Source organism: Phacochoerus africanus, chromosome 3, assembly GCF_016906955.1.
Source record: "Phacochoerus africanus isolate WHEZ1 chromosome 3, ROS_Pafr_v1, whole genome shotgun sequence".
In the NCBI taxonomy this organism is placed as follows: Eukaryota; Metazoa; Chordata; class Mammalia; order Artiodactyla; family Suidae; genus Phacochoerus; species Phacochoerus africanus.
The window spans coordinates 138473945-138489166 of NC_062546.1; the positions used below are offsets into that span (position 1 = coordinate 138473945).

The 15222-nt window shown below is 34.2% G+C and overlaps 1 protein-coding gene across 1 annotated transcript in view; it reads right to left on the reverse strand.

Annotated features, from left to right (window-relative positions):
* SCN7A (sodium voltage-gated channel alpha subunit 7) overlaps nt 1-15222 on the reverse strand; it is an 81766-nt gene that overhangs the window by 46660 nt on the left and 19884 nt on the right. The window contains exons 7-10 of the mRNA XM_047772800.1: nt 11091-11297; nt 10036-10099; nt 8156-8297; nt 4108-4314 (exon numbers count right to left, since the gene is read on the reverse strand). Of these exons, the coding sequence (XP_047628756.1) occupies nt 4108-4314; nt 8156-8297; nt 10036-10099; nt 11091-11297 (620 nt within the window). The remainder of the gene's footprint in view (nt 1-4107; nt 4315-8155; nt 8298-10035; nt 10100-11090; nt 11298-15222) is intronic.

The following is a 15222-nucleotide window of genomic DNA, read 5'->3' on the forward strand; positions in this document are numbered from 1 at the left end:
CTCCTACAGGCTCTATAAAAAGATGGTTAAATCTAGAGGCTTATTAGACTTAGCTGAGGGTATTTATTTATTTATTTTTATTTTTGGCTTTTTAGGGTCATAGCCATGGCATGTGGAAGTTCCCAGGCTAGGGGTCGAATCAGAGCTACAGCTGCTGGCCTACACCACAGCCACAGCAACACAGGTTCCAAGCCGCATCTGTGGCCCAACCTACACCACAGCTCATGGCAACGCCGGATCCTTAACCCACTGAGCAAGGCCAGGGAGCAAAACTGCCTCCTCATAGATACTAGTCGGATCTGTTAGTGCTGAGCCACAACAGGAACTACCAGATTTTGGCAATAATATATTGTATGTGGTGTTTTATGCTTTCTATTTCATAAATAAGGAAACATAATGTCTGGTGGTCCTAGAGTTATAATTTTTTGTAATAATTTTATAGTTTATCTCCCCAAGAGAACATTAGCTTTGTGAAGACAGATAATGTATTTGTATTTATTAATTTAAAATCTCCAATACTTAGTACAATGCCTAGCATTTAGTAGACTGTCAGTAATGTTTTATTTAATTATACATATGAACTATAAGGATGCCAATTTAGATGGGAAAATTAAAAAAAATTATATTCTGGAGTTCCCATCATGGCTCAGTGGTTAACAAATCCAACTAGGAACCATGAGGTTGCAGGTCCGATCCCTAGCCTTGCTCAGTGGGTTAAGGATCCAGTGTTGCCATGAGCTGTGGTGTAGGTCACAGATGCAGCTCGGATCCCGCGCTGCTGTGGCTCTGGCGTGGACTGGTGGCTACGGCTCCGATTAGACCCCTAGCTTGGGAACCTCATATGCTATGCAGGTGTGGCCCTAGAAAAGACAAAAAGACAAAAAAAAAAATTACAGTTTGTATATATCTGATTCTCTTCTAAAGTTTTGCCAGTAATTGATAATTCACAGGAAAGTTTCACCTGTAAACTGTGTAATTGATAGAATAATATTGTTCCAGCACTGATTTTTCAAAATAATGATATAAGGTGGTAAAAAATGGGTTTTCTTTCTCAGTGTTGGGAAATCAAATATCAATAAATATAGATCAAATTTTGCAACTGAACTCAATGAGGATTAAATTTGGAAATTTATGAAGATACTTATTACATGTCTGGCACATAGTTGACACTCAAACATTATATACTATTGTTGTTATTATTATTAACTTATCTCTAAAGGGGGGACATAATTAAATATTTAAGAATTTTATATTGAAAAGTATTCTCCACATGGACTTTTCTGTCTTCTTGTAGTTGTCTTCCTGTTTCCTCTTATTACCCATTACCATTTTTTTTTACTTAGTATATTCTAAGTACTGTTAAATGCTTTACAAGCATTTATTTAATTTGAATCTCACAACAACTTATGCCATAGATATTATCACATATAGCTTATGGATGGAGAAGCTGAAGTTTAGAAAGGTTAACAGACTTGGCAAATATCATACATCTATTAAGTAGCTAAAATGAACTAAAGTCTATATTTATCTGACTGCAAAAGTGTGATTTTAGCCAATATGATCTATTATTTTCTTATAATGTGAGAATATGAAACATATATGTAATTTCCTGATAATTCCAGAATCTCTCTAGTGTTAAGTCAGTCACCTAAAGGGTTCTCAGAATGTTTCATTTTAAATTCTTCAGTCCCCAGTGTTTTCTTATGTATAAATAAAAAATGAAAATAAAATACACCCTGTGAAAATGACCTTTACTCTCATTTCTCATGAAACTTTTGCATGACAAAATGTTCTAGTACTCTTCCATGAAAAGAAATTATTTATAATTGAAAGATTTTAATTAAAATTAGAAAGGATTTGGAGTTCCTGTCGTGGCGCAGTGGTTAACATATCTGACTAGGAACCATGAGGTTGCGGGTTCGATCCCTGGCTTTGCTCAGTGGGCTAAGGATCTGGCGTTGCCGTGAGCTGTGGTGTGGGTCACAGATGCAGCTCAGATCCTGCACTGCTGTGGCTCTGGTGTAGGCCGGTGGCCACAGCTCCGATTAGACCCCTAGCCTGGGAACCTCCATATGCCGTGGGAGCAGCTCAAGAAAAGGAAGAAAAAAAAATAGAAAGGATTTATGTAATCCAGAACAGCCAAATGAATGGAGATATTGGGAACTTAGAAAATAATCTAAGTTCCTCACAAGCAGAGTTAATAGGGCACCTTCTCTGGAATAAGAGAAGTACTGTGCTCTTGGATACATTTCCGTGTAGCCCTTGACATTTTAAATAATGCTTCAAAACAAATTACACATTCAACATATCATTCAGATTACAACCATTCAATCTGAAGGACCTCAGACTCTTTTCCAAAGACAGAAAGCTTTTGTAATTTGTTTTTCTGTGAATTCCTTATGAGTGATATAATGGCTATACTCAAGAGCTTCTTTTTATACATGCTTTCTTCATTTGGTCTTTAATTGTTTCTTGTTTCAAAGGTATGCATTGAAACCTCGTAGATAACATGTCTCTATCAATAACTGGTCATTTGGTATAATCCTCCATCATGTTATTCAGGCCCCACTTTTTAGTGGAATGACTTTTCTAGAGCTTCTTTTCTGATGAGTTAACAAAAAAGTTACATATTAGAGGAGTTAACATTTTCCCCTTTTTTGGCCCAGCAGGGACCTATGGTATTAATGCAACTCTTAGCCAGCCATACTACACATTCCACTTATGACAGAGTGAACCTTGCCCTTTTACTTTACCCCAACACTTTTTTATCATTTTTATATGAGAGGATCCTGGATATAGGTGCTTTCTATCCTGTTTGCTCCCTTAATCTATACTTTTTATATCTACAAGAAAATGTAGTTTGTTTTTCCCCCTGTGTAGACAACCTTCATTAACAGGTGTTAAAAGGGCAATATAGAAACAAATCCAGAGGGATGGAAAAGAAGGCAGGTTGTGGCTCCCTTCCCACATATGAGGGCCCTTCCCACATATGAGGGCCAATGAGTGGGGGCACTTGACTTGGCTGTGACCACTTTGGGCCAAGCACCCTCCAAAGAACAAACTCTTAGGCAGGAGAGATCCTCATTAATGCAGGGGAAAGAAACAACACCCAGAAGAGACATGGATTCCATCCCACCTTAGGCTGGCTTGGTCCCTGCCACTACACACCTGGATAGCTCTGGGTAGAGATCTTTGGAGACTGGGCTAACTCTATCCCCCTTCTATACCTAGCAAGAAATGTGAAATCACCAGGTCCTGTGGAACATAAGAAACTACTTCAGGTTGTTTTCACGGTCCTGTTCTTCCTTTTAGCACACTTATGGCATAATTTAGATTTTTAAAGGTAGTTTGCCACAACTTTTTTAATGTTACTTCTGTCAATACTTTTAGATTCATAGACCAAATCTTTTGCTATGAGGCTAAACATCTGAAAATATATTCAAGCACAATACTAAGGGAACTGAAAACTAGAGTAAAACTATGTTGAGTTTTACTAATTATGGATTTAATTATTCTATGGATAAAATACCTCCCTATATTGTGATGCACAGTGCATTTCCTCTTGAATGAGCTAGAATTCAATAAAGTGAATTTTTTCTCTTTTTAAAACTTCATTACTATACTTTCATCCATGCTTTTAGTATTTTTGATGTATAAATTATGAGTTATAATTATATAATAATTCACCATCACTTTTGAGTTGAACTGAAATTTTGTGAAGTTAATTCTGATGTGCTGTCTGAAGCAAGTTTAAATCAATAAACTATACCTGCATTAAGAGAAGTCAAGTTCAAAATATACATATAATATATCCATAGTTCAGCAGTAATAATGTGCAATTTGGAGCCAGAAACATTGTATATATCAAGGAAATCTTAAAGATATTGGTCACTCTTATCACAATGAACTCAGGAAATAATGTTAACAGCAAAAGTGAACCATCTTATGAAAATCACTTATGATCTTCTTAAGTGATACTGAGATATCACTTAAATACTTCTTAAGTAATCACCCAGACACCGAGCATCTATTAGAAGGTAATATACTCTAAGACTTTGAAAGGATAACTCAATCTCTGATTCTAAGAAAGCATTAAAAAATCTATACCTCTGTTGCTTTTTTTCCTTCTTGAAGTTCCGTTAAAGACTGCTGAAATTCTGGCTCAATTTTCTTAGCTTTTTCAGCAGCTGTCTGCTTTTCTTCTTCATAGGACATAGCAAGTATACCTAAGAACAAACTTGCTATATAAAAGGCAAACCAAAAACTTATCATGACAAAAAATATCATATAGATCTTCCCAGAAGCATAAAGAATCTAAGGAGAGGAGGAAAACAGGACAAAGAGGAAATGTTATTTGTTCCTGTAATCTCTTATTTTAAAATGAAAAATAAAATTTTGTTATGAAAATAATTTAGTTAGAAGAAGAATGGAATGTAATAGCAAGACAGTTTAACTACTGGCTTTATTCGAAGAAATAACTGAAAAGCTGTTAAACTTTAGACTATATGTAAGGCACAAAATATATGGTACAAAAACAATAAAGAATATAGTAACAATTAATTCAGGGCAAGCATTTGACTTTTATGTCTTCATTAACAGAATAAACATACTGAAAGGAAAAAACTATCATCTTTCAGTAAAGAAAGATGGACAGTCTGAATATGAAAGATAATTTATTTTGTAGTAGACCAAATATAAGAAGTGTAATAAAGTTGAAAAATGAATGTTTGGAGATTACTTTCCTTTCATCATTACTTTATAGAAACATCACAACAAAGTACAAAATGGGTGAGGAATGGGAATATTTCTATATCTGTCAGAATATCTGCTTTGATGAAGAACCTCTAGATAAACCACATAGGAAAGTCATATAATTTACTTATATGAAGTCATTTATGGATAGAAAAATACAAAACTGTAGATTTCCAAACTGAGCATTGACTAGCTTTTATTTCATAACAATTACCTAAAATATATCAGAAAATTTAAAAATTTAGAAAATTATAAGTAGATATTACAAATCCAAAATATAGTTCGTTGATTTATCCTCATTGATTAAAAGTATATGAACAAAATTCAAGAAAACAAATGGGAATAGTTTTAATTTTTAAGCATCCATTTGAATCGACAGAATTTTATTGAATTCAATAGACTCTATAATATACTTTTCTTTAAAAGTATTTTTAATAAACTCTATTATCTCAATGGGTCAGCTATTTAGGATTTGGTTAAATATTTTTCCCACTAAATAGCTGTCACTTACAGTATATTTAGGAGTCAGTAATAGATACTGCAGAGTATACTGCAGGACATGCACATTTATAAATACTTTATGTTTATTATCTCATTAATTCTATATAACATATTTATGTGGTATTTATTATTTCAAATAAGCAGAAAAGAAATGAAAATTAGATAGGCCTGAATTAAAAAATGCCTGAATTAAAAAATTTTGTTTGTTTCACCACATAAAGCTAATAAAGAATAAAAGTATACAATCTTTTTTTTTTTTTTTTTGCTTTTTAGGGCCACACCCCCATGATACATGGAGGTTCCCAGGCTAGGGATTGAATTAGAGCTACAGCTGCTGGCCTACGCCACAGCCACAGCCACAGCAACGCAGGATTTGAGCAGTGTCTGTGACCTACGCCACAGCTCACGGCAACGCCAGACCCTTAACCCACTGAGTGAGGCCTAGGGTTGAACTCACAACCTCACGGTTCCTAGTCAGATTTGTTTCCGCTGCGCCAAGATAGGAACTTCTTTAATCTTATTAGAATGGAAAAATGTATAGTTCTATTATACTTTAGCAGGAAACAGGGGCTAATTACAGCGCCTTATAATAGATTTGTTGTGAAAATTAAATGAAAAAATGTAAGAGGAGATTTTAGCACATGGCAAATATGTGATAAACATTAACTATTGTTAAACATAACTCCATTCCATGAGGATTGACCATATCCTTTGTTTATTTCTGTACCGATGCTGTTATCAAAGAGCACTTGGATCAAATAAGTATTTGCCAAACGAATGGCGAAAGATGTTCTCTAAAACATGAGCTGTACTCTTTGGGAATAACTGCTGAATTTCTCTAGTCATAGTCAATTCAGTTCAGTAGGGCAAGGCTCAGAGTACAAATATAGTCCAAATCAAACCAGTCCTTATCTACAATAGTCAATAAAAACCTAGAGTACAATAATGTAGAAGGTCCTGTAAGAATCCAGCACCAAGGCATGTCCATACTGATTTCTCACTTTACAGGTTGTGTGAGAGGATTTCCTTTAAACCAATGCTAACAAGAAAATTAGCTAACACATTTTGAAAGCTGTAAATAAAAATGCAAGGCATTCACTATTATAAATAACATAAATCATAAATATTCACTTATATTTTTTATCAAAATTTCTTTTCTATTTGTTAGATACTGAGAACTCAAAAATTAAAATAAGACAAAATACTTAGGTTGTATACTTCCTAGTGGAAGGAAACATTGAACTAGCAATTAAAGTAACTACTATCAGAGGCAGTTACAGGGTAGCATGTAATTCTTGTTTCAGATAAGTCTAGCTTTGAAAGGAGGGCTTGGGGAAAAGCTCAAAGAAGAAATATTGCTTTGAGGCATAAATCTGAAGCGTGAGAATGAAGACAAAAGAAACCTGAATTTGGCAGAAAGTATAGCACACTGAAACAACAAATTATGGGGAAAGGTCATTTAGGAAACAGAAGCAGTAAGTCTTTTGACTCAAAATAAAGCAGAGAGCCTATATTGGGATATTGTTAAGAAATGAATCTGGAGAAGTAGGTAGACTAGATCTTAAAGGGCACTATGGGCCATGCATATTGTCTTTGAACTTCATCCCAAAGAAATCTGGAGATCACTGAAGGACTTTTAGAAGGAAGATAACATGATAAATTATTTTTGAAATAAGAAGTTTCTAGTATTGTAGAGGAGGCATTGATACTTGTCAAAAAGTTTGGGAAATAAAAATATGCTACTTTTACAAAGTTAGAAAAATACAGTTTGATAAAGAAAAAATCACTTGCAATATTTTATGTACTTCTAGAAATAAAATTATAATACAAGCATGTTTGATTTACTTGATTTTCATTTAATATTATATTATAAATCTTTGTGCCAAAATATATTATCCTTATCATTATTAATGGCCTATAAACACACATATACACAGTAATTTATTCAATCATAAAAAGTGGGGTGTGTGTTTAAAAAGAGTGTCTTCTTCAACTGTAAGTACTTTGGGTAAAGTAATTTATTTACTTTATTTAATATCCTTTGATATAAATTATGCTGCTGAAATAACACTGCATATTCCATTGTGATGCTTTTTTTTTGGCCATCCCCATGTCATGCAGAAGTTCCCAGGGCAAGGATAGAACCCAAGCAATAGCAGTATCCCAGCCACAGCAGAGACAATGCCAAATCCTTAATCACTAGGCCTCCAGGGAACTCCGGAACTCTTCTTAAAAATAAAAACAGAATCTCTGTTTTAATGAGTACATATTATACCCTTCTGTTGAAAGCATGGCACACAAATCATCAGTTACAAAAGGGAGACTCTCAGAATTTTGATTTCAAGTCTCTTGATAGCAAGCTTCCTCTTATTCTAACTGGAACATAACTGAAGATTAAAGGAGAATGAGAAGAAGTAGAAGAATTAAAAGGAAAGAGTATAATTTCATAAGTAATTTATTACATGCTAATCTCATAGGTTCAAATTTTTATCTAAAGGATTAGTACCTAGAAATGCTCTTTACTTAGTTAATGTCAAACATATGAGACCACAGAACAGTAGACTGACCTCTGGAGATACATGTGTTTTAACTTTGGGGAGGTTACCTAACTGCTCTAATCTTAGGATCTATAGATAAAAAGCTCATATACATATTTATATTCTGATCTTGTAGCATTTTTTTCAAGGATAAATAAGATATCAATATCATACGTAAGAGCACAGACTTGAGTTCAGTGTTAACATTTCAGTTTGACCCTCAATAATGCTGGCTCTCTTTTCTTCTGACCTCAAACTGTTCTTGACATAAAAATTTACCAAAGTACATTACATTTGATCATTATTTTAGGAAGGAGGGGCATGACACCTTCCTTACCCGTAGTGCAGAGTCTCTGGGTTCTTACCTGGTGATAAAGTGCTTCAGGGTAATCCTGCGTCATTAACCGAAACAGGGCTAATAAGGCCCAGCCAAAACTGTCAAAATTTGTGTAGCCATGATCAGGATTTACACCAGCTTTTATACACACATATCCTTCAGGACACTGCCTAAAGAAAACAGAAAAGAAAAACTACTTATTCTTAAGTGACTTTCAGATTATGGTCAAATCACAAGTATAGAAGATCCACCCATGAATAATAAAGGGCTCCCTCTCCCACAGGGTATACTCTCCTCCCAAACAATTCTCAGTGAAAACAAGCTGAAAATGACTTAGATTTTAAATTGATATAAGTGAAGAGGATTAACTAAGCTAAAAGACAGCAGGGCCTCACAAATGGTTTTTGCCAAGCCTTTGGTAAAGATTTCTTTACTACCCAGTATCAAAGTGAATGTATAACTGATAGAAAATAACAATGATAAAAATAAAACTTCAGTAGTTGAGGGTTTAAAATGATCTCACCTCAAACCCTTTGATCCCATTATTCAAGGATGAGAAAACATTTATCACATCAATAATTTATAAGTAGTACTGTCACTTTGGTAGGAAGATCCGATTAAATATTTATTCCATTTCTTTTCATGAGTCTTCATACTTTTACCTACTGGGGCTTGGGTGTTGTGGTCCATTATGATAGTCATGGCCCAATAAATCATGCTTCCTCCATCCACTCCTTTGTGTAGTTCCCTCCCACATCCTGCTGATTCTATCCATGTAACTTGTTTTGCATATTTGTTAGTGGTTAAAAAATATGATGCAAACAGAGGTTTAAAAAGTACTTGTGTGTTGAGGCTTGCTAAATTGCTGACACAGAATCTGAACAAATGAATTTTTGTCCATGTCTTCAAGCACTAAATTTTCGGATAGTTTAACATGCAGCAAAGTATGATGGTTACAGGTGAAATACTGCATGATTTTCTCTTCTGGCTTTCATATAACATAGCATTCTGATTCTGACTCTCCATGATCAGATATCTTCAACAAGTATTTCAGGTCATATCTGAGTTTGGGATGTCCACAAAAAGGATTAGTTTGAGTGGGATGGGGCAGACACAATGAGATGCGCTCACAATCAGGACTTGAAAACAGAAATGGAAGCTCAGCAGCAGCTGAGCAAAGAGTTGAGTAAGTGACAAAATGGCTAAATCACCTTAACACAACTAAAGTACATAACACATGCTCCCCTCCCTCTATGTGCTTTTTTTGTCAGTCTGGGTCACAGAGCCTCTAAGAAAGAGCTGAGATATAGATGGATATTGAGTCATCCCAGTTGAGGAAAGTAACATAAGGAATTTAGTCATAGTACTGTTGAGAAGCACTTTATTTCTACTTTATTAGCTCTTCATCTGAAGTTATGAGACAATAAAACTTGAGAGTTTTGTCATCTCACTGAAGAATTATTTATAAGTACTGTTTTTGAGAGCAATAAGCTTGCTTTTAATGTAAATTACAGTACTTAAAGACATACAAGCCATAAAACAAGTGAAATAACATATCTTTAATATTTCTTTTCTTCAAAGGCTTTTGGCCAAAGAAAAGATTTTATTGTCTTTCTTGATAATTCTTATTATCTCTGGGACACACTGAAAACAGAAAATCAGATTCTTAAGTCCCAGCTTTGCCATTTACTAACTTCTTGACTTTGAATAAATCGTTTAGCTCATCCATTACTTTTTTCTGTAAAATCAGATTAATAGTATTCCATGTGGTACACTTCTCAGCATGGTTTTGATGGTAAAATGAGATCTTGTAATCAAATGGGAATCATCATAAAAGCAATAATCATGCAATAAATACTACCGATCAGTGATACAGACTTGATAGACGAAAACATTAACGCCACTTACCCAGCATCTGTTCTGTTGCCACAAAGAAGAGCATATCTTTCTCCTTCCAAATAATAAAAGTTTTCTGTTTTTGAAAAGAAAAATGAAATTATATTCTATATCTAATCTTTTTTCTTGGCCATGCTCACAGCATGTGGAAGTTCCAGGGCCAGGGATCTGAGCCATAGCAGTGACCCAAGCTGCTGCAGTGACAACGCCCTACCCTGAACCCACTGCATCACAAGAGAACTCCTCTATATCTAATTTTGAGTGAAAAGCATACCTGAAACCCAACTGACTTTGCACAGATGAACATCCTTCTCTACAGTGAGAAGAAAGGAGCATTTAGCCTGGCCAGTTTTTAATCTAGGAGGCTCTTAGAATCCCATATACAGGCCAAAAGACTTCTGATAATTCACCTAATCCGGCCAGATGTGACCAGACACTGAAGGAAAAATTCCAGATACTAATCATTTGAAAGCTGAGGATTGTTCCTTCCAGAATTTATTCCTGATGATCTTTTGAGTAGAAGAGCAGATTTTCCTTTTTGGGTTTAATTTATGGTCACTCTGAAGCTTATTTTTCCACCTTGAGCATCCAGTGCCAGTTACTTGCCCTGATGTCACCTAATTTCAATCATAACCTGAGCTAATCTGAGTCATAGCCCATAGAATTTACCCAGGTATTTTAATCTGCTATCATTCAAAATATAAATTGTGTTTTTCTTGATATAAATTAGGGGTGGGAACATGTATGCTTAATAACATTGGTTTTTAGGTTCTGAATTCAAATTACAAAGATCAACCACATGAGATCAGTCCTGAGTCAGTGGTCATATTTATTTATTTTTTAAAGGATAAAACATGAAAATTTTAGCAATTCAAAATTTCCCTGATTTTACTGTCGAAGACCGGAACTTTGCTATTGTGATGAAGGAAACTGATATAAATTAGTACTTGAGTGTGGTTATAGCACTTACATGAAAGTTGTTCTGAAGTTGAATTTGTTTTGAAATTTAATGTTCAACATTTCTGTGAAGAATGCTTTTTTTGATATAGATGGCAAGAGATTCTTACCTCTAATATAATATGGATTTCCAGTTCTGTTGTGCAGCATTTCAGTTTCATTTTCTTGGGGCCATCGCAAACATTTATGTTTCAGGTTGCCCATAAAGAGTTCCATCCCAATTAGAGAAAATATGGTCAGAAAAAACAGAGTTAGGATAATGACCCCAGTAAGCTTCTTCAAACAATGGGTCAGGATCCTTGCAAAAGACTTCAGTCCTGAAAAGAGAAAGGTTTGTTTCTGATAAAATATTTTAGTAAAGCAGCATTAGCAGACTTCTCCCATGGCAAATGCAGATGCCATAGAAATCAGTAGCTTTGGGTTTTATAATTTAATTCATCATTACCTAGGTCTAAATGACTAAAATGAATCAAACCCTAAACTTTGAGGTTTCTATATTATTGCTAATTTATTACACTTGACAATATTTAGACACCGTATTTTTAAAAAAATTATTATAGTCAATTTACTATGTTCTGTCAATTTCTGCTGTACAGCAAAAGTTACCCAGTTATACATACATATATATATATACACATTTTTTTCACATTATCCTCCATCATGTTTCATCACAAGTGATCAGATACAGTTCCAGCATTTTAAAATTAGTTATTTACTTCTTTTTCCTACATAAAGAACAGGCCTTCTCTCTTGGTTACTGCTTTTCACTAATTATTTATAAGAATAGGTAAAGGTATAGAGCTATAAATCAATATGGGTTGCAAATGTTGAAACAAGAAATAGTTTGAAATAACAGTATTCTATACTATTTGGTTATCTTTTTAAGAAAATTTTGGGGATGATTAAATAAAACATGAAAAACTTTTAATGATTAGAAATGAGAAAAACACACAACTGTGATTATAGGTAGGTGGCATTAATATCAGAATATATATATATATATATATATATATATATATATATATTTGTCTTTTGTCTTTTTTAGGGCCATACCCACAGCACATGGAGGTTCCCAGGCTAGGGATCCAGTCGGAGCTGTTGCTCCTGGCCTATGCCACAGCCACAGCAATGCCAGATCTGAGCTGCGTCTGTGACCTATACCATAGCTCAGGGCAATCTAGACCCTTAACCCACTGAGAGAGGCCAGGGATCAAACTCACAACCTCATGAAATTATGTTCAAAAAAAATACAAAGATTTTTTTATTTGATAACTTTTATGAGTCCTCTGTAATTTTTCTACTGAAAAATTTTTTCATGTTGTTTGGTTGAAATTATGTTTAAGAACAGAAATTCTTAAATAAGAATATGTATGCATATATAAATATATATTAATGCAATATATGTTATTAATAATATTATACTGTATATTTATACAAATACATAAAATGTGTTTATAAATCTATACATAGAAATATTAATATTATTAATAAAATGCGTGCATATATTATACATAATATATACAAAACTAAGTTTGTCGTGGAGCTTTCATTTTAGAGGTGACATTTTGTTTGAAGGTAAAAAACAAATCAAATTTGCTAATAAGTTTGTTATCTGCCATTCTTGGTAACTATCATTCAAAGTTCCGAGCAATATGCCAATTTTGACTGATTTTTTGGTATAGTTATTTCTTTTATTTTTAAGCTTTCATTTCATTTTAGATTATGTTTATCTTTTGTGGCATTTTAACTTATTTCTGATTTAATATTAAAGTCTACATTTTTTTTTTGTCTTTTTGCTATTTCTTGGGCCGCTCCCGCGGCATATGGAGGTTCCCAGGCTAGGGGTGGAGTCGGAGCTGTAGCCACCGGCCTACGCCAGAGCCACAGCAACGCAGGATCCGAGCCGCGTCTGCGACCTACACCACAGCTCACGGCAACGCCGGACCCTTAACCCACTGAGCAAGGGCAGGGACCGAACCCCGCAACCTCATGGTTCCTAGTCGGATTCGTTAACCACTGCGCCACGATGGGAACTCCAGTCTCTACATTTTCATGGAAATTTTTAACTTAATTATACTCATTTTCATAAATTTATTTTTGGATTGGCCTTTACCATTTTGTATTTTGATCTTTACATTTGCCTTATGATTTAACATATGTCCTATCCTTTCTAAATAGACTCTAATTTCCTTTAAGTTTTTTTCTTCTAGTAGTTTCGGTAAAATTTAACCATTTTGATAACCTGTATCAAATTTTTTTTTTGGTCTTTTTGCCATTTCTTGGGCCGCTCTCGCGGCATATGGAGGTTCTCAGGTTGGGGGTCGAATCAGAGCTGTAGCCGCTGGCCTATGCCAGAGCCACAGTCAGAGCTACAGCCAGAGCCACAGCAATGCAGGATCCGAGCCATGTCTGCGACCTACACCACAGCTCAGTGCAATGCCGGATCTTTTAACCCACTGAGCAAGGCCAGGGATCGAACCCACAACCTCATGGTTCCTAGTCGGATTCGCTAACCACTGAGCCACAATGGGAACTCCTGTATCAAATTTAAGTTCTGTTTCTATTACAATCTCACCATGTAAGATAAGGAAATAACCATATTTGGTTTCTCGTATTTCTCTATTCCCACTTCTCAGCTTTTGTTTATTTATATAACTTTGGAGTTTTGACCCAGACATAACTGTTGAATTTTATGAATTTTGCTTATAGATTTCATGAAAATTATATTTCATGAACATTCAAATCCTTACAAAGACTCCTCGGGAAACAAATTTATATACACAGGAAGTGAAGGGGATTTGGGTGAACCTGTCTGAAAGAGGAAGCTGCTCCTCAAATATAGCTGGCAGTACCTATGCAGCAATGCTGATAATTTGTCCAATTTAATTTAGAATTTAATGTTTAAATCATCATAATCTAATAAATATTGTTTTTTATAAAGGTTTTTATAATGTTAGTATCTATTTCAAAGTTTTCTAGAACACAAACAAAGCTTGTCTCTAGCTGAAGAATAACCTAAAGATGTCCACGCTATAACTTCTGTTTTATAATACTGCATTCTGTTTGGCAACCCATTAACAATAGTAACATGGAATTCATTTTCTATTGCCATAATTTCAGAGTTCATTGCCATTACTTTTGGTAGGAAATCTTCCCATTGATGAATATTTTATTTTCATAGTTTTGTTTTTCAGTAGCTTTTCAAGAACAATAACACATGTAAAATTTTAGAATTTTTGTATGGCTGAGAATATCATTCTGTTAACTTCCCATATGAATGGCAGACAGGTATTGAATTCTGGTGTCTATACCCGTGCTTTCTCCAAGTTCTATAACTCCACTGCCTACTCATGTTCAGCTTTATCAAGAGGTTTGCCTTCCAGAGGCTCTTTTTCTTTGCTTTTTTATAATAATTTTATTCTTTATTGCTTTACATTTACAAAATTTTATAATATGTTTAAGTGTATGTTTTAGTTGTTTTTTAATCTAGTATAAGATGAGCCTTTTCCAATTGTGACTAAGGTCTTTCTTAATTAAGGGACTTAAAAATTTCTAGTGTATTTTTCAATAATTTATCTTTTGCATTTAATCTGGTTTCTTTTTTTTTTTAGGTACACCAATTATCCATACAATGAAACTTAGCTTTCTCTCCCTCATCAACACATCCCATTATTGGTTCTACTGGTTCTCTAGTTTTTCTTTACATACATAAGTGGTTTATCTACTATACGACACAGATAATATTATATTTTACTGCTGCTATTTTACAAGGATATAATTTTTATCACTTTTTTTGTCTTAAAAGTAATTTTTCTATTTTATTATCTCATTTTCATCTTCTGGTTGAGTAAGTCTAGGTTTTTTTTCCTACCAGAACTACGAAACAAGTGGTTTCTTATGCTTGCCTCTATTCCTTCTTTTGTAAAGAAAAAAAGTTTAATTTTTATTCTCTTGAATAGTATGTTTCTCTTTCTGTATCACAAAACATTTTCATACACTCTTTGTTGCTTGTATGTGCCTTGATTATTTTCTCCCTTAAAAAAATAGCCTGCGTGCTCCCAATTCTAGTTAGTGTATTCCTCTTGTACTAACGTGCACTGAAAGCAAAAGGAAATTTACCTTATTTTACTTTATTTTGTTCATTTCATCTGGTTTGTAGATGAGAAAAAGAAGGAAGATTAGATATCTGTCTAGATTGCTATCTCTCTCAGAAGTCTAAGGATGATTTTATAAGTTCACATT